Raw genomic sequence first — 20690 nt, 5'->3', positions numbered from 1 at the left:
ACACGCACACACTGACACGTATTCTTGCACAGTAATGCTCGACCACACACTCATACACACATACACTGGTGGAGGAGCTGTATTAAGCCTGCTGTTTTAAGTGTGCCCAGGGAGGGGCCTTTTGTTTCAGTGGATTTCATGGTTTTATAAACTCAATTTGGAGCCAATAAAACCATCAAAACTGTCTCAACAGAGGTCATCCAAAACAACCGAGGAGTACACCCTGCTCTACTTCGCGTACACACACGCAAGTGGTTTTGCACCCACTGAGAAAACAATCACTGCCCAAGCCAATCAATTACAGCATGACAATTAGTGTCCCTCCATGCCTTGAAGTGTGATCACAAAACACAAAATTACAATATCTCAAAGTAGAGGGAGACAAAGGGCAAAGAAGACAAAGAAGAACTGAGTGAGTAGAGAAAGATAGAGAGGAAAAAACAGAAATGAAAAATGTGTAAACCGAGTCGGAGAGGGCAGATTAAGAGATTAAGAATTTACATAAAAAAGCAAAACCACAGAGGCACGACTGCTCAGCAAACTTGTCACCAGGCCAATAAAACCTAATTTCTTGCTCAGGCCTGTGGATATAATTGTAAAACAAGCCATTGTGGAAATAAAGAGCTGATGACACATGCCAGGACAATACCACGCTGGGGACCTTTAACAGCGCCTCAAAGACCCCACTGTAGATGTCCTAAATCTTACTTTGCAAGCTACGATGACTCATGATAACTTACGTCATCATCCAAGTCATCTTCAGGCGAGGAGTCATCTTTGGGGTCGCAGTTCACGGTGGGATCATAGGTCAGGGTCCTCCCATTACAGTCACCGTACTCCGCGATTATCGAAGGGCAGAGTGTAGACGCCTGTAGCAGCTCCAAGGAGTCTGGACGTAGTCTGTTGTTTCCTCCCGCCTCCCCCTTGTTCATTCCAGCATCTTCCTCCTCTCCCCCTTCCCCTGACAACAGGCTCTCCCTCTCGCCGCTGGTGTCTCGCCTTTTGAGGCTAGGCGCTCGTCCCAGGCTGTTCCAGCTGGAACGGCGGCTTCCCCACGAGCGGGTAGGAAGAGGGGAGCGACGGCCGGGACTTGAGAGGTTCTGGAGGGACAGGGAATAAGGATAGTGTGTGGCTATGAAAGTGTGTGTTCCCTTTGTGAGAGTTACACCAGTTTAAAAAGTTCCTGAAACCCTAATCCCTTACTCTCAAGGGGGGAAGAAAGTCCTTATCAAAGATTGTTGATAACTGGATAACTGACATGTATTAAAGTAAGTAATGTAAAGATATTTCGAGTGCAGTTTCACTTTAAGTTTGATAACAAGTTTCAAGATTCCCTGGCAATTCTGCTGTCAATTTTTTGTGTCAGTCTCTTAGGATCAGAGACAAAAAGCTTCTCTTTTAAGATGTCCCCCACAGGGGCTCCACATGTGCAGTGAGAAATTGAAAACTAGGTGTAAGCAAGAATTTCTTAGATTGATTACCTCATTGCCCACAATTTGTTTCTAACGTTCGGCAGCTAGATCCAGTAGGTAACTTGCTACTAGATCAAATGCTCAACTTAACTGAATAATAGGAGTAACATCAAGTTATTATTAGCTCCCTATATTTCCAGATTTGGTTTCAGGCATCCATGATTTCCTTGTGGGATTAGTAACTGTCTACCTGTGTTACAGTGCTGTGTTACAGATAGTTATGTAGACCTGAGCTGAGATAAATGCAGTTTGGTGAACCTGCATCCTTTGTAGCCATTGTTGGAGGCTTATCTGGTACTTGCCCAGTCCCCCTGCAGCTTTCAGCATTACCAAGGCTTATAAACTATGTCAGAAAATCTAATTTCAAAAAGCAAAAAATAAAAAGTACACTCCTCCTGTAAAAATAGCGCTACTTGAGATTTGCTCCCTCTCCCTCGCCGTCCTCTGAGCAGAATTTAGGGATTTAAAATGCTTCAGACTGATTTCTGAGCAACCCACAGATTGAAAAATTTAAAGCCTTTGATTAGCTCCGGTGCTGCCTCATGGTACTTGAGTCATTGGTTCTTCAGGCCCTTTGTGATCCTCCATTTGGGACCACTGGATCTGGATTAAAGGAGTTTGTCTCATATGTCTGTCTGCGGCTTGTCTTGGATTCTGATAGGTATGTGGGTCGTATCCATGATTTGTATTTGCATCGTTCTTGTAGCCATTTCTGCTAAACCTTCTTATTTTCAGTCACACTAATCTCCTTTAGGAAACAGAATCTCAGTTTGGGAAGTTACACTTATCATGCTGTATATACATTTGCTGGCCACTTCATTAGGTACATCTGTTCAACTGCTTATTAACACAAATGGCTAATCAGCAAGTGACACCAACTCAGTGCTTTTAGGCATGTAGACATGGTCAAGACAACCTGCTGAAGTTCAAAATGAGCATCAGAATGGGGAAGAAAGGTGATTAAGTGTCTTTGAACGTGGCATGGTTGCTGGTGCCAGACGAGCTGGTCTGAGTATTTACTGGGATTTTCAACACAACCATCTCTAGGGTTTACAGAGGATGGTCCCAAAAAGAGAAAATATCCAGTGAGCCAAAATGCCTTGTTGATGCCAGAGGTCAGAGGAGAATGGCCAGACTGGTTCAAGATGACAGAAAGGCAACAGGAACTCAAATAAGCACTGGTTCCAACCAAGGTCTGCAGAAGACCATCTCTGAAGCAACAACACCTTGTCCAACCTTGAAGCAGATGGGCTACAGCGGCAGAAGACCACACCAGGTGCCACTCCTGTCAGCTAACGACAGGAAACTGAGGCTACAGTTCACACAGGCAATAACTACATACTGTTTTGTGAATGAACTGTTTGATAGGACTCACCAGAGAATGCTGGTCAAAGGCTAAGGGGTCCATGGTGGTTGAGGTGGAGCTTCCACGGCGAGACTCCGCACGACTACTTCCTGCCTGGCTAACCCCAAGTCCTCCCTCGCCATACTGGGGCACCCCCTCTCTGTACATGAGCTCCTCTCCGAGGACAGAGTCCGGTCCCAGAGAGCTCTTAGGAGTGGGCATGGGTGTGGCTGCTGTGCGCATGATTATCGGAGGAGCCATTGAGCCTCGAGGGTCAACGTGACCGTTGGCTGTCATCATCAGTGAGTACATTTTTAGCTCTGTGGAGGAATGAAGACATTATTATCACCATCATTTACTCATAGAGTTTGGAATCAGTCAGATTAGGGAGAAACCCACCAGTGTCTCTGAGCTGTTCCACCTTCTCGTCTTCCTCAAAGTTGTCCGATTTCTTTTCATCGTCTGACTCTGAGCGATTAGCATCACCCTACAACACACACACACATCCATGCAAGCATTGTTCATACTCTTTCCCATTTTCTTTTGAGTTTACTATCATGGCATGACAAGTGAGACTCTCTGTAAAAGGGACTGTCAGGGTAATTCATTCGGACCAGAAAAAAAAAACTCGTGTGGAGGAGAGGATGGTGAGGACTTAGCCGAACACTCATTGTGCCCCAGAGGAGCAACATGATAACAATGTTGGATGAGAAAGAATTGATGATCTGAAATGATCAGTGGGGGTGTGGACCGGTTATAATCTGTATTCTCTCAACCCATTTGAAAGCAGCGGTGCCTTACATGATGTGACACTTTGGTAATTGAGAGTCTGGACCTGCGGCCCTCAGATGGCTCCATGGGGAGTTAATTAACAGGAAGAAGAGGGCCTTCATACAGCATTCACCCAGTTGCAGATCAGAGGTACTTGTTAGGAATTAGACATTAATCTCTATTCTCTTCCCCTGATATTAGCCCCACAACTGTAATAAGTCTTCTGTGTATTCCTTACATTCAGAGCTGTAAAGTTGCACATTGAAAAATAAGTGTTCTACTCAACTAAAAGATGGTGAATTATATTTAACTTGTTCTTACCTCAGCCTGGAAGCCCTCAACCAAGATGGCCACAAGTAAATTGAAGAGCACATAGTTGCCGAATGTCATCAGAGCGACGAAGTAGAGAGCTGCCCATGGAGAGGTTGAGGCCATGCCATTATACAACACCACGTTCCAGTCCTCCTGGGTAAGGATCTATGGATTGAATGAAACACAAAGTCACGTTTGGAGATGTATAATTACACAAAGGGGAAAAAGAGAAAGGGCCCACAGAAGGCACAGAAAGACAGAGACAGGGACACAGATGGAGAGGGAAGAACTGCAACAGCATTAGCCTATACAGCCCTCATGGGTCTTATGCTTTGTAAAATTCAGTACTGAGCTGCTTTTATTGCCATCATGCCACAATGCTTCAACGTCATACACATGGGATTACTGCAAAGTGTACGTGGGTGTGTGTACGTGTGTGTGTGTGTGTGTGTGTTTGCCTGTGTTTAAATCAATGTGAGTGATGAAAGCATTTAAAACTAGGACGGTGTTCATGATGCAGCATGAAAACTCACTCCGTCTCTGCCCACTCATTAAACGCTGTGGCAGGAAGGCAATTCACTGCGCTGTCTGTGCGAATGTGTGTGTGCACACATGTATGTGTGCATGGATTTGTGTGGACTGTAGCTACTCCCTGGAAAACTATAGTAAGTTTATAGTGAGCGTAACGCCTTCACATGCCAGTTCTGGATAAAAAAAAAAGCCTTTTCAGCATCATACTCCTACACACACACACACACACACACCAAAGTGAGCAAAGTGAGACAGTCCACTGCATTCTGTGCTCCACCTTTCTGCTGACGCATCCAGTATAGAAAAGAGGACAATCTATCTGGAACGATTGAACAATATCTCCACATAGGGAGAGCAAGAAATAGAAATGATAGTCAAAGAGGGTGTGCATAAGCAGAATTTCTCATTTCACAGCATTTGACTAATGAGCAGAACTTGGCAGTTGAATCTGGCACACACACACACACACACACACATAAATACACACATACACACACTCTAGGCTCAGTTTGACATTTTGATTTGGGATGGCTGAGGAGTACACATAGCCTGTACTGGGATAAAAATATACACACAGTGCCCAGTTTATCTCTTGCAAATACACTCCACAAAGGACGTGATGCTACAGCTGCCATTTTTTCCTACATGGGTTCACACTGAGTCAGTGAGGAGCATGTTTGAGCTCTCAGTTTGAAGGGAAGCCAGTTAATATCTGTCTCGCTGCAGAGATGTTTTTCAGATGGAGTATACACGACTGGCAGCATATAGTATATCTGTATAAGTTCATTTTCTGTGACAAGTAATAAGTCATTTTTGAATCGTGCTCATCAGGATCGATACACAAGCACACAGACTAGAAATTAATACATTTAATCAGTTATTATTGATAGTACATGAGCTGAGTAAATTCTTACATTAAGTCAGCATCAGTGAAGTTTTGGCAAATCAATATGTCTAAGAGAAAAACTGAGCGAGCAAGAGTCAATCTGTGGATTAGAGCCAGCAGACCCTAAAGCACAGCAGCACAGCGTAAATTGAAAACTGACCTGGAATACAGTGACGATGGCCCAGAGCAATGTGTCAAAGTTCTTACGGTCAGGGATGGTGTCTCCCGTCTCTGTCCGAAGACCGAATTTACAGCCAAACAGATGCATACCCAGTATACTGTGGTAAATAAGAGACCACAGTGTTATAACATCAACATAATGAGAGAAAACATGCATTTATAAATCAAAGAGATCAGGAAAATGGGTTTGTGTGTACCTGAAAGTGAAGATGAAAAGCATCAGCAGCATGCAGAACGTGGCCACATTGTCCATTGTCTTCATCAGCACAACCAGTTGTCTCCTCAGGGCGGGCAGGAAGCGAACCAGCTTCAGAACCCTCAGCAGACGAAATGTTCGCAAGACCGACAACCCACCGTCTGCCTGACCAATTATCTCCCACACACTGAGAACAACAATCAAACTTGTATTAAAACAATATTGGACAATTTGGTCTAAATTAACCACGTATGTGAGCATAAATCTTAAAGTGATGAAGGTAATTCCCCTGTCAGTACCACAGCTAACCCTACCACACTAATCAAAAGGTTTCCCTGATCCAACTTGAGCTCTATCAAACTAGATGACAGCCATACAGCAAACCTTGACTGCTGACAGGATCAAGAATCTGCTGCGGCAGCAAGCAAAGCTGTTCCTGCGTGATACATCATGACTGTGTCAATCTTAGCTATTGTAGAGATGGATGCTGCAGCAGTGAACCTGACACTTGAAACCCAGTGACTGACAAGCGGGAGGAGAAATGAGAACAGAGGCTGGCTCTAAATCTGAGCTGAGCTGTCTAGGTTGTAAACTCTAGGTTGATTGGAGCCACAGTTTTCGTGTCTTTGCATTTTGTTTTTCACTTTAAACTTTGATGATGATGGCGTATATTATTCTGATGAAGATATATTATTACCTGATGATCACAATGATGCTGTCAAAGATGTTGTACGGGTTCCTGATGTATCCAAACAAGCCGAAAGCCAGCAGCATGAAGCCCATCTCCAGGACGAACATGCTGGTGAAGACAATGTTGCTGATCTCTAGCACATCAGTCAACTCCTCGGGCTGCAGGGAGAGAAGAGGGGAGACAAAGCCAGAGAAGAGAAGAGAAGAGAAGAGAAGAGAAGAGAAGAGAAGAAGAAAACAGGAGGCAAGAAGGAAAGAAAGAAAGGCGGTAGGAAAGGAGGGGCGCAAGAAAACAAGAAAGCAAGCAAGCAAGAAGGAAGGCAAGAAAGCAAGAAAGAAAGGGGACAAGAAGGAGAGAAAGAAAGGATGCAAGAAAGACAGAAAGAAGGGAAGAAAGCAAGCAAATTAACAAGCAAGCAAGGAAACAGGAAAGGAGGAAAGAAAGGGGCAAGAAAGAGAGAAAGAAAAGATGCAAGCAAGCAAATAGGAAGGCAAAAAAGCAAGATAAAAAGGGGGCAAAAAAAATTGATAAAGAAAGCAAGCAAGCAAGAAAGGAAGCAAGGAAGAAAGACATAAGGGGAGGAGGCAAGAAAATCAGCAAGACAGAGAGAAGGGAAGCAAGAAATAAAAGGGGCAAAAAAAGAAGTGAAGGAAAGGAAACCAGGAAACAAGAAGGCAAGAGAGAAAGGGGGTTTAAAAGAGAGAAAGAAAGGAAACGAGAAAGAAAGAGGACAAGAAGCAAGAAGGAAAGCATGACATCAAGAATGAAAGACAGACAGGAAGGAAGGAGACAAGAAAGCAAGCAAGCGAGACAGAAAGGGGTCAAGAAAGAAAGAAAGAAAGAAAGAAAGAAAGAAAAAAGGAGAGAAGGAGGCATAAAAAGCAAGTAAGAAAGAAAGGAGACAAGAAAGCAAGCAAGAAAGAAATGAAGAAAGCATACAAGAAAGCAGGACAGAAAGGGGGCAAGAAAGAGAGAAAGAAAGGATGCAAGGAAAGAAGAGAGCAAGAAAGAATGCAAGCAAGCAAGAAGGAAGGCAAGAAAGCAAGATAAAAATGGGGCAAAAAGAGATAAAGAAAAGAAGCAAGAAAGAAAGGGGGCAAGAAAGAAAGAAATTAATAAAGAAAAAAGGAAAGAAAGGAAGCATAAAAAGCAAGCAAGCAAGAAAGGAAGCAAGGAAACAAGAAAGCAGGAAAGAAAGGAAGCAAGAGAGAAGGAAAGCAAGGAGAGAAGGAGAGAAGAAACTCAGGAAGACAGAGAGAAGGGAAGCAAGGAAACAAGAAAGCAAGAAAGACAGGGCACGAAAGAGAGAAAGAAAGGAAACAAGAAAGAAAGCATGACAGCAAGAATGAAAGAAAAAAGGAAGGAAGGAGACAAGAAAGCAAAAAAGACACCAACAAGCAAACAAGAAAGAAAAAAAAAACAACAAAGGGAAGGAGGCAAGCATGACAGAAAGGAGACAGGAAAGGAAGCAAGAAAGAAAAAGAAAGGGTTAGTTAATATCTCCACTCTATTACCCAGAGGCTGTAAAACCTGTTTGGTCTTAGTGCCCTGAGCTGAGACATTATCAATCAAGTTCAGAGCTGCAGTCAGGCCCAATCAATCGAAAAGGACCAACAGCACCAATCCATCAGCTCTGATCTACTCCACTTACCTCACAGTACAGCCAGTGAACCAGAGAGATGTAACTGCAGCCCTCTCATAAAGCATGAAGTCAAGTCTTTTATGGAAAATACAGCAATTTTGTGCTCTGGTAAACGCATCACAGCGCCACATCCTGAACTTTTCTCTACAGAAACGTTTTGCTAGAGCTGTATCAGTGATCCAAATGTGCTGGTCTGGATCAAAAGTCGTGACTTGGGGTCTATTTTTCTTCACATTTCAACATCCATCCATCCTAAACTGAGACTCTCAGACGTCTCACTCAGTTGCAATAACATATTTTCCCCGATCTCACATACTTTTACTTTGGCTCGTATCATGATTCAGTGCTGACAGGCTTTGTGCAGCGCTGACATTCACAAACAATTAATAATTATGATCCCCAGACGACTGAATCACTCTAAGCAATAAATTCCTACACTCTATAGTGCACCGCGCAGCTTCTGAAGCCCTTTGGCTTGTGATCCAAAATTTTATTTTCATGTCACGCATGGCAGTCTCATTAAAACTAATTGTGATTCTTTTCATGTGGGGATCAACAAGCAAAAGGCCCAAAGCCCATTTTGTGTCCTGGCCCAGGGTGTATAAAACCAGGCAGACCATATTCAGGACTAATAAACACAGTGACAAGATTAATACAGAAAGTCCCAGACGTCCTGCTACCACAGCAGATAGGGGTTAACCTTCAGCCTGTGTTATTCTGCGCTATCAGTGCCCTGCAGAAACATCCAGTGCTGGCTTTGTGGTTATTGTTGCTAGAAATTACAGAACTGGTTCTGTGAATATGTTTGATAAATCAGGATTCCCCTTTCACAATCATACAAGTCAGGTATGTGAACAGTATACACATATGCTTCATTCTAAATAAATAAAATCATCCATTTTTATATATTGATAACATATATGAAGATATCCTCAGGCAGAAAATACCAACAGTGTTAAATACTGATATATATTTGTGCACTCTGATGTATAAGACAACTTTTAAAAGCAATTCAAGTCCAACTGATGATCATGATCACAGATAGAGGGCGCCATACTACAGTTCACTCACCTCACTGCACCCCAAACACTCAGACAGACACAGACACATAAAACCTCCTGGGGAGGAGTAAAGTCCAAACTTCTGACAGCCACCTCTCAAGACTAGAGGGTGAGAGCAGTGGTAGGAAGTTTAATTGCTCAAGTAGGCCAAAGTACTTTTTAGACTGGATTTCAGCAACTTTTTTTTTTTATTATTGGACTATGGTGATCTGCTCTTTATGAATGCACCTGACCAATGCCTAAAGAAGTCTGTCTGTTTGCACTGGTTGGTTTTTGTATATAAATCTCTGCCCAGATTGGTTCCTTCTTATCTGTGTACACACATGTGTAAAACCAAAACCAGTGTGGCCTGGCTCTCACAATATATTACTGATGCTGGTCCCCAATGTTTAAACAGAACTAGACAATGTTGTTGCTCCTTGACCCTGGAATAATTTACAGAGGGACCTGGAATTGTCTGAGCTGATTACCATCGAGGAATTGAGGTTAGTTTCAAATAGCACTCTTGGTCAGTGTCACTTCTGCTAAAATTCCAAACCATTAAGAAAATTGTACATGTTTATGTATTTAGCTGTTCTTTTTGTGTTGCTTTTCAACTGGATGCTGCACTTGCTCATTTGTGGTATGTGACAGTTGTACTTGTCTGTCTGTGTTGTTGTTGTAATAATAGAGAATATATACATATATATTTTACTGGAGTAGGCTATTTTAAATACAGTCCATTCCACTCCAATACATTTATCAGACAGATAAGGGTTATCAAACAAATCATATAAGTTAATAAAAGGTGATGCATAAATTACCCAGGAGAATACTGTATGAATAACTTAAATTAGACACACCTTAACCGGCATTTACTTACATGTCAATGACACAATCATACAAAAATATAATGCTGACAAGGGCCATACTTTTACTTTTAAAGCCGAAGTTGGTAAATGTAAAAAATAGGTATGTTTTTATATTTGATGAAACTGTCACTACATACTGACGGTAGTACATGAGACAGATAATCTGTGATAATCTGCCTCCTCCTTGTGCTTTAATGGCATTTGCCACCACACCTAAATGAAACAGGCAATGCAGTAACATAATCTAGATTTTTTTTTTTGCTCAGCGCTGCCTAGTTTGACAGTTTGACCACAATTCACAAGCAGTGGTTGGTGGATTCTTACAAATGTCATTAGAAGCATGAGGAGGAGGAGTAACATGTTTTTTGTTTTTGTTTTTTTTGCAAATTATCTGTCTCTGGGTAAAGTGAGTTTCAGCACGTATAACAAGAAGTATTTTTTTTTTTTTTTCAATTAAAGTTACCCACTATATCTTTAATGCTAAGTACACTTTATTGCCTAAACTTCTGTTTGTTTGATTAAGTAAAATTATGCTTCCAGAACTACTTTCACTTTGGCGAATGATCTGAATACCTCTTCCATTGCTGGAATAGATGAATTCTGTGTCACTTTCAGGATCCCATCTCTCACTGCATGAGAAACTGATTAAGCACACGGCTTTTTGTATCTTTTTCAATTTCACGGATATTTGTTGTTGGCAAAATACAGTCTGTCTGATTCAGTGTATTGATAAGTGTTCCAATTTTATACTGTGATTGCTCAAACACACACACACAAACATGCACGCGCGCGCACACACACACACACACACACACACACACACACACACACAAGGCATTGGACATCCTGAGCCTGTCTAATCAATTGCTTTATTGACCTTATCAACTGCAGGAAAGGTTGTGTGTGTGTCTCCGGACATGTCAACCCACTGAGAGATTACATCCATTGCAGCATTAGTTTGGTAGTTGGTATGTTTACTGCTATGGCTCGTATAGCTGTGACCTCACTGTCAATATGAACTAGGCTGCTGTATGTGGAGTATACCTTCAGTGCAGCACAGGGTTATGTAATCTAAAGCGTGCAGCATCTCTCTTTTTGGGACTATTTTCGGCTGATGAGCTATTGAGTTAATTGGGACAGTCGTGAGGCTTGAAAACCAAAGCAGAAACGCCAGTGCAAAAATAAAAGGGCATGGAAGTAACGCCAGAGGACTCGAGTACGACTTTTGTTGTCCTGCATGGTGAGGAAAACAATGCCATGTTTATTTATTTATCTCTAAGAGCTGGGCAGACTATAGAGGGACGAGCTGTTTGCTGTCCTGCCTGTTCAGATTCACTGACCGGCCAGCACATAAAAACTTTAAAGCACTTCAACAAAGCTTTCAAAGAACTCTCAGTCAGCTATTCTATCTCAAGCAGTCAAAATACTAGACCCACATACATTATTATTTAACAGTGGACTAGTGGCATTTTCATTACCTTTGTGGCCGTCACACCAGAGAAATGAAAGAGCATACTGCTGACTTAGAGGGCAATAATTTCCATACGCTACGCAGTAGTTTCTATGCCTGCGAGGATTACAAATGCATCTTTACTTGCTGCTTAACCGTGTGTTGAGAGGGGAGTGTACATTATGGCTGACAGAGCAGATAAAACAATACAAAATAAAAAAAAACAGCAATGGCTAAAGGGCTCAAAGCTGAGAGCTGAAGGTTTGGAGTGCTAAAAAAACTCAATGAACTCCCCTAGATTCAGTTCAATAATCATACACTGATGTCTTCTCTTGGATTTGTGCTTTGATGTTTGACTCATTAGCTCAGCGCTCTGAACTCTGGTTTCTGTTCCAGCTTATGAGAACATTATGGATAACCATTTGTAAGGAGCAAAACAGTTCGGGAGCTGGTCAAGCTTAAAGGTTAGAGAAGAATCAACGCCATGAGTATTCAAGTCCTGCAGCCAGCAACAAACACATGGGCGGGGGAAATGAAAGACACACTATTCCCTCTATTAATATCCCATCAAGGTGCCCTTGAGTTGTGAGCTGCATCCCATGATGCACTGTTTCAGCACTAGATTGCCATGATCATTAGTAACTGCATGGTTTCAGAAGTAATTAGAAGCACTTAACCATATGTCAATATGTTTTATGTAATCTACTCTGGTCCCTGATGAGCATTCTGAACTATTGCTTCAGACGTTGCTTTCCGCTACCATCGTTAGGTTTGTCAGACCAGGCGATCAATCAGAATTAAATACTGTGTCAGAGCCAGGAAGAAGAAATTTCAAGTGTGTTCAAACACAACTCTGCACATGACCTTGCCCTTAAGACTATGAGGGACAAACGCACAAGAGATACACACACCTGCACACACACATCAGCAGCAAGCAAAGGAACAACCTTTAAAGGAGGATGCTGACATGAATAAAAATAATCCTGCTTAGTACACAAAATGAAATAACATGGACCAAATCATACAATATATCTTAGTATATAAAAGCATATGAATAGAATCAGGGACACAATGCCTACATCTTCAACTTCTTTAATTGAGCACCTAGGAGCGTATCTATAATGTGTATTTCTTTGTTTGTCTGTGTGCTTTTGATACACAAACTTCAAGAAAAAATTCATGTTTGTCAGATTTGTCTTTTAAATATAATCTAAAGCCGGGGGCCAGAACCGGCTCGCCAAAGGGTCCAATCCAGCCCTCTAGATGACCTTGCACACCTAATGTTGATGCACTTGTAGAGGCTGAGAGGTTTAAACAGTGAGCAGATACTTCATGTACAATACTGCCTTAAAGGCTTTTCCACCCTGACCAGAATACAGCTCTCTGAAAGAACAATAAGTACTTCATATGGTCGTATTTAAAGATATTGAACATTGTGCAAAATATTGTCAACCAGCAGACTTCTGTCCTAAAACAATATTAGTGGAACCCTGCTGCTGAGGCACTGACAAAACTTCAGATTGTAAGGCAGGGGTTGACTTATCCTGCTTCTTCAATAACTTCCACTTTAGTGGTAAATTATGAAAAAAGTCACATGTAATGAAAGTGAGTCATAGACTGACTGAATGTGGAAAAACTAAGAGGTACTGCTGAATCTGCACATCATTTTTCTTTCTTTGTTTGGTAAATGGATGAACATTTTCAGAATGAAAGAAACATTTGAAGGGGTTGATTTTTACAGGTTATTATGCAGTGGTTTCAGTGGTCCAGCCCACTTGAGATCAAATTGGTCTGTATGTGGCCCCTGAACTAAAATGAGTTTCACACCCCTGATCCTAAAGCCTGGCTCTTCAACAGGGGATCTGCGACCCCTAGGTGGTTCTCAAATGTACTGCAGGAGGGCTGCCAAATTATTGCTTGTAAGTTTTAATGTAAGGTTTTATCCCCATCCCCCTGAAATTAAAATGTGCCGGAATATACACATTAACATTTATCAAACATATTATTAGCTAAGATGACCTGGCCTATTCGTAAAAACCACAAACATTTAATTACAATACACAACACTGATGATAGGCTATTACCTATGAATCCTTGTGCAATCATGTTAGCTAGCTAATGCTAAATCACTGTGCAGATTCTATCCATAACAGTGAGGCTAACTGGTTAGCCAACAGTTACATGCTATTGAAACATATTGGCCAGTTAGCTGTATTATTACTCTAAGTTTACAGACATTCCTGTGAGCCACAATGAATTGTTTAGTAACTTTTTCAGCAAGAGACTCTTAAATACTGTCTACATCAGAAACAAACATGATCTGTGAATCTGCCAATAATCGTCATTAGGCTACTCATATAATAGGCCCAGTTTATTATGAAACTCAATATTATTTAACATGTGTAGTAGGGGGTTGCTGCTCCATTTCCATTTCAGCTAAGGGGTCCTTGGTCTGAAAACAATGAAGACCTCTGATCTAAAGTATTTACCATCCACACACTTATTTGTAAGTGATCAAGTTAGATTTGTGTCAGTCATTAACATGTTTTTATTAAGACCAACTTAAATACCGTAAATGTTTGTTAGTGTGTTGAGATGTGTGAATTAAAGGACAGTTTAGACTGTTCTGAGCTGCCAGACAGTGTATTTGAAATCGATTTTCACAAATCAGTCCACACACACACTAAACACACACATACAGACACACACTGTCTACACTATGCCTCCTACATTCATACACCTCTTCACACACACATATACACTCATAGTCTCATAAAGTTTGGCTAGGTGTCACATAAGGGGGATGATGAGTACTGAGGGGAGGAGGAACTCTTACATAACACTTCAGTCTGTGTGTGTGTGTGTGTGTGTTATTGGCCCAATAAGGCCATGGCTCTCCCAGTCGCTTCTTATGTTTATACCACAAAGATAGAAACACACACACATCCCCTGGAGAGGGGACTGGGGGAGAGGGAGGCAAGGGGAGACGGAGAATGGAAAGGAGGGAATGGACCGTGTCTCTGCACAAGAATCTTCTCTTTGGGTTTTCATCCATTTATCCTGCTGTACTGCCGGGAAACTAAAAGGTTGTGTGCGTGCGTGAGCATATATAATATACTTGGGTGTAAAAACTCTGTAGACGAATGTGTCTGTGCTACCGCACAAATTTGTCAGAGTGTGCGACAGCGGAGCGAGGCAAAGGGGAGCTGTATTATTAAGCCGATACTTCCCAGATGTTGGCCACACAGGGTAAACTCGAAACATAATCCTCGAGTGTGTGTGACAGAGTTTATATATGTGTGTGAGAAAGAGGGAAAGAGCGGGTACTGCTCTCTTCCTTCATTCCCTCACCCGATGATACTCTCATTTCCTCTCATTATACTCTCAGACAGACAAATGCCAGTTTCACACACAAATGCCAAGTCTGACAGTTCTCATCAGACTTCCTGTTTCTCTGTGAAGGTCGGTAGTTTTAAACCAATGATCTGAACTCTTTATGTCTTCCATTCACCCCTCATCTCATGAATTCTTACCTGTTCATGGTACTCTATCCCCATGCTGAGAGTATTGACGAGGATGGCGATCATGATCCCTCGGTTGAAGTATTTACTTTCCACAATCCTCTTCAGCTTTTCCCTGAAGCCTACCCAGGCGTAAACCACTCCATTTTTGTAATCCACGACCCCTCGCCGTCTGCTCCGACATCGCCCACCTCTTAGATCCCCCGCCTAGAGTAAAGATGGGAGAGTTATGTTAAGTCAGGCGCCAAGGTGGAAATTGTTGACTGAGGGGTTTTGGATACAAAAACTCTTTCATTCAGTAATTACTGTAGTTTAAGGAAATATACAAAAATAATCAGTTAAAACAGTTTTAAACAACAATACTTTTGATTTCAACTGTTAAAGTCCCCCTCCAGACATATTTTAAAGTATGTATATATACTCTGCTATGATTCATATTTTTGTTTAAAATGGTTTTCCCATATAAAAAGTAAAACAAAACTCTAAAAAAGGAGCTTTTTTCCTCATTGAGAGACGCTATATCTGGCCCCGGCCAACACACCACTCCTGCTTGTGCAAGATTTTGCTTCTGCTTTAAGCTCTCTCCAGCACAGAGTGCTACTAGGACTGGACCACTACTAGCTGACTGGTGAAAGAGCAGTGCGCATCAAGATTGCTAGCATTAGCATTCAAGAAAACATTGGAGAGATACAGCTGTACATGTTTGAACCCCAGTTAGATCCGAACTTGGATGTGGAGTCTGTTGTGCACTAATAACGAACAGATGTATCAAAATGGTAACTGTAGTTAGCATCTTTTACTTGTTTATGTTGTTTATTAGCTTGGTAGCTGGTGGGCTAACTTGCAGTGGCTGACACAACATTAATGGTCATGAAACATAAAAAGTATTTCTTCTACAATGGGGTTTAAATAGTAGAAGGAAACTCCAGGGTCTGGTTTACACCCAAAACCTGCAGACTCTACCATATTTGGTGTCAAAACGTTCACTATGCTAATGCTAACTCCGCTCTCTGTACTGCAAAGTCCACTCTGTGCTGGAGATTTTAGGGTTCTTTGCTGGTTTTGTGTCAAAGTCTCCCATCTATATTTGTGTCCTTCACAAGACAACGATTGGCTTTCATATTAGTAATGTACCTCTTTTAGTTTGACTGGCATATGTTGAAATCTCATATTTTATTGAATCACAAAGACCTGCAGACTCTACCATATTTGGTGTCAAAACGTTCACTATGCTAATGCTAACTCCGCTCTCTGTACTGCAAAGTCCACTCTGTGCTGGAGATTTTAGGGTTCTTTGCTGGTTTTGTGTCAAAGTCTCCCATCTATATTTGTGTCCTTCACAAGACAACGATTGGCTTTCATATTAGTAATGTACCTCTTTTAGTTTGACTGGCATATGTTGAAATCTCATATTTTATTGAATCACAAAGACATTGGCCCCTCTTGTGATAAACTTTGCACAAATACAAGTCAGTATAGTCAAGGTCAGATATTTTAGGGTTCACATGTAGCAGAAAAACACATTTTTGAATGAAGGGGGACTTTAAGTGTCAGGGCTTTCAAATGCAATTCTTTAAAAATAATATATGGCCAGGTTTCTCCAGCTCTGAATTCGTATTTGGCCATCATCACCACTGTTGTCAATGCCAAATCACCACATCCACAACCTCCATCCTCACTGTTTACCGTCATCATTAGTCCACCAACTTGCAGTCTGACCTGGGGGAAGTCGTGCAGCCCATCAGCCTCTCCTCTGCCTCCCTCCAGGTCTCCCAGTTCCAGCTCCAAGGTCTCCAGGCTGCGGGCACACAAAGGGCAACTGAGCAGCTCCAAGAGCAGAGGGCTGGGCACCACGCCTGCCAGCTGGTACAGCAGCCTCTGGCGACCTGAAGGGGGAAACGGGAGGAGACAGTCAGACATTTCATAGGGGGGTTTTCCTAGCTGTCCTCATTTGCTGCTGTTGTCTTTTTAGTTTTTGAGAAAGTCAAACATAACAGAAGGGCTTTTTTTTTTACCCTACCAACCTTTCACCTGTTGCACCATTTTCCATTGCAAAAAACTGAACACAAATATTACTAGTACTATTTTTTGGGGGGCAATGGTTCCATGTCTCTATGGTTATTTAATCAATATCTCAAAATCTAATGTTATATAACAATATGACATCAAAGATTACATATGTTCGCATCTTTACTACAATGTATTGCCCTTGATCGATGTTCATTTCAAGCATCTTTTTAGAAAAATGTTAACTGTAAATAATAACATAAAGCATGTGAAAGTACTTTTTCCAGCCCTGAGTTGCACGTGCAGTCTTTTTCGACAACCTCCACCATCAATGTGCGGTGAGTAAGCAGCCTGAGAGGCGAAACAGGGCAACAAATTTTGCAAATCATTCCTGCAAAGCACTCGCTGCTGCTTGTTAAGCTTATTGCTGTGAGTGCTGGATAATTCAAGGTGACTTGGATGAGTGTATCAACTTCTCCTCTCTCATTTCAATTATGGTTGCAGACAGTCAGAACACATGATTCAGAGAAACTTTGGGAAAAAAAATCAGTCTGAAACAATAAAAGTAAGTGGGACAAAAACAGGATTTTGAAAAGTCAGGGGAGGAACGTTTCCCTCCACCGCAGTTAAAGTTACAAACCCGTTCTGACTCCCAAATTATTAAATGCAGTTGCTTGGTCAGTGGCCCTACACTTCAAACTATGACACTCTAGGACAGTGGTTCCCAACCCTATACAGACTATGTCATGCTGTGAATGGGTTCAAATTGGAGTTAGTTGAAAAACAGACACTAAAGGGTGTCTTGTGCATCTGGATCAGATACAGATAGCCACTGACCAAGCTTCTGTATTTGACGCCCTGGTCATGAGTACAAGCTAAAACACTTTGAGATGTCTTTAAACAGTGCAAAACACTTGTGTTTGTCACAGAGAAATACAGAACAGTATGATGCTATATTTAAAATAGATATGAAAACAGTGAAACATCAGGGTGTAATAATAAAGCTGTAAGACTATAATGTAAGTGAAATGCATGTAGTGCTGAAGGGATGTCCTATCTCAGTAGAGAGCCAAAACAAGCCGGTTTCCGCAGTGAGTACAGCGAGCTCGCCCACAGTACCGTACAAGATCCTGGCTGACTCCTCTCACCCTCTGTTCCTCTGACAACATCATGTTAAAACCAGTACGATGGAACTGCACCGCAGCTAAACATGACTCCTGGAAACATCAGCTTTTCAACAGAGCACTATCTTGTTTACAAAGCTTTCTAATACCTCAAGCTATAAAAAGGCTTGTTACAGTTGTCCTCATATTTAATTGTCTTTTACAATCCTTTGAATATCGCTGCCACAAATAAATTTCCATGTCTGTTTGTCTAAGTGTATTGACTCCAACTCTTGACAGATTGTTTGCATTCTCCCAAATTCTTTTAGCAAATGCCTTCAAGGGGCAAAATATTTGTCTGGCAAAAAGCTCGTTCAAATTCATCCCAACCTCACATCACCTTAAATCACATTAGGTTAGATTAAATCACATTTAACCTCAAATTAGATTTGAAAGCCTACGACTTAAAAAAAAAATATTCCCAAGAAGAGAATAAAGGGGCTATTCAACCAAAAACAGCATTCGAACTCTAATCCCATTACACTGCAAGGCTTAGCTGAGATTGAGTCATCTGACAAAGCTGAAAGCAAACATTTACAAACTACAGATCCAGAAATGTCCGACAATGACTAGAGACTATTACTCATTTAGATTTTAGCTTTAAATCGCTGTCCATTAAAGCCAATTTAAAATGTGTGATCTCTACCACACATTAGTAGTGTTACTCTCACTCTCCGAATGTATCGTATTGACTGTGTGCAGATCAAACGTGTATTGACTGTTTAACACGTTGAACACACTCTTGTGGTGTTTTTAAGCCTGTTTCAGCACTCTTCCTCATCGCTGCCTTTCCTTTATTTATCACGTGTCGCACAGTTACTCTTCGCTACAGCAAGGAACTAATTCGTGTGCACTCAATTATGTTTGGAGTGTCGGCAGCCAGCAGTGTGTGAATGTGTGTGCGTGTGCTTGTTAGCAGTCTTAATTCATTAAGATAAAACAGACAAATCTATCATACTTCTGCTGCTTTGTCATTTTCCTGTGCAACCAACAGTTTTATATTATCTCCTCTCTGTCTGTCCTCTGTCCTCTCCTCTCTCTGCCTCATGCTGTCCCCCCAGCTAGCCCTTCTTTTTTCTCCTTTCTCCACATTGATCTATTTTTCTCTCCATGTCTCACCCTTCTAGCCTTTCCTTCTAAATCTGAATTTTTAATACTCCATGCCTCTCCTCTTAAATCCATCTGTTTCTGTGTTACTTTGCCTTCTTTTCTTCCCGCACACCGCGTTGATTCCCTCAATCCTCCCCTTTATCCACCTCTCTGCACTGATGACGGTAGCACTCGAGACATGGATTTCCTGTCAGGACTCCACAAGTGCTGCCTGAGACCCATACACACACACACACACACACACACACACACGCACACACACAGCAGATGTAGCCAAAGGCTACCTCGGGTCAAACTTGGGATGAGGACAGATGTATTTACTGAATGGAAGAGCCAGACATAAAGATGAAAACAGGACGGTGATCGCAAGAAAATATAATAGAGCCTGAGGGAAATCCACAGCGTCAAGTACAGATTGAGGAGGGAATTACAGGAGAGTGAAACCCATTTAAAATACAAGCAGAAGAAAGACAGGCAAAATAGAAAACAAAATGAATCCTCGACTATGAAGAATAACAGGATTAGTAATGTTATGTTAACCAGTAAACCCAAACTAAAGAGACTGAGAGAAAGTTGTCTACAGTCCACAGTCCTTGTAGGGGAACTCCAGTATTTTTCACTGTGGACCCTATTTTCCCATGTTGTTGTGTCCAAGTGACTCGTGGGAACAGCAATTTTTGAATTTGTCCAGCATTAAGACACAGTACTGCAGCTGGCAGCAGCAAAGAGGGTACAACTTATTGAAAGCCTGAACAAAATAACTGAACCTCTGTGTGTGTTTTATGACATGTAGAGCACTTTAATGATGTGTGGTGGATAGGTCTATAATAATGGAGAGATGTACTGTTGTTTATGCTTAGTTTTTGGTGCTTGTTGTCAGTATTCTAGGGTGCTTTCAGACCTAGAGTTGTCTTGCTTTGGTCTGAATCAGGGACTCATTTTGTTACAAAGTTGCATAATTGCCTAGAGTTGGTTCATGTTCTCACGGCAGCATTTACAAGCGGACCAGATAAAACAGAGACCGAGACCACCTCGTCAAGAAGGTCTCGGTCCAGTTGTTTTGGTTCACACCTGAGTGGGATTGCTGTGTTCACACCTGCCCAAAAGCACCGCAGGGCAGGTGTGAGAGCACCCTTAGTTTCAGTCTATTTAAATCTGATGACTGCTGTGTGGTACTCAATGAATTTCCGAAAGGACTCATATCTCCCTGTCTACTCCTTCAGCTAAAGAACCAACCAACCAGCGAACCAACCTGAGGCAGGTGCAATTTACATCTGCTTAGAGTGCATGTTTTTGCCACTGAAACGCTCAGATTCAGAGCCTTAGAAATGACTCTAGAGAGATATGAAAACCTTTCCGTACCTTTCACTTGCCCAGTTTGGTTTTGTGTGAAGTCTCGCTAGCCAGAATTCTCTAAAATCTCACAAATGGTGAATTGGCACAGGAAGGTAAATAATGGAAACATTAGTAAAAGTTGTAGGGAGGTATATCAGGAAGAGTA

General features: G+C 41.7%; 1 protein-coding gene across 5 annotated transcripts in view; it reads right to left on the bottom strand.

The window, feature by feature from the left end:
- Positions 1-20690, bottom strand: part of cacna1ha (calcium channel, voltage-dependent, T type, alpha 1H subunit a) — a 163676-nt gene that overhangs the window by 33468 nt on the left and 109518 nt on the right. For 4 of the 5 annotated variants that reach the window (XM_049561002.1, XM_049560998.1, XM_049560997.1 and 1 more), the window contains exons 11-19: positions 16596-16795; positions 14922-15116; positions 6391-6542; positions 5695-5880; positions 5478-5595; positions 3910-4065; positions 3217-3304; positions 2848-3137; positions 741-1100 (exon numbers count right to left, since the gene is read on the bottom strand). In XM_049561002.1, coding sequence (XP_049416959.1) covers positions 741-1100; positions 2848-3137; positions 3217-3304; positions 3910-4065; positions 5478-5595; positions 5695-5880; positions 6391-6542; positions 14922-15116; positions 16596-16795 — 1745 coding nt within the window. The remainder of the gene's footprint in view (positions 1-740; positions 1101-2847; positions 3138-3216; positions 3305-3909; positions 4066-5477; positions 5596-5694; positions 5881-6390; positions 6543-14921; positions 15117-16595; positions 16796-20690) is intronic. The other variant, XM_049561001.1, reaches the window with a different exon arrangement.

This window comes from Epinephelus fuscoguttatus, linkage group LG19 (genome assembly GCF_011397635.1).
Source record: "Epinephelus fuscoguttatus linkage group LG19, E.fuscoguttatus.final_Chr_v1".
Lineage (NCBI taxonomy): Eukaryota > Metazoa > Chordata > Actinopteri > Perciformes > Serranidae > Epinephelus > Epinephelus fuscoguttatus.
Note: the sequence above shows the minus strand (reverse complement) of the source record. Positions and strands in the feature narration are given on the sequence as shown.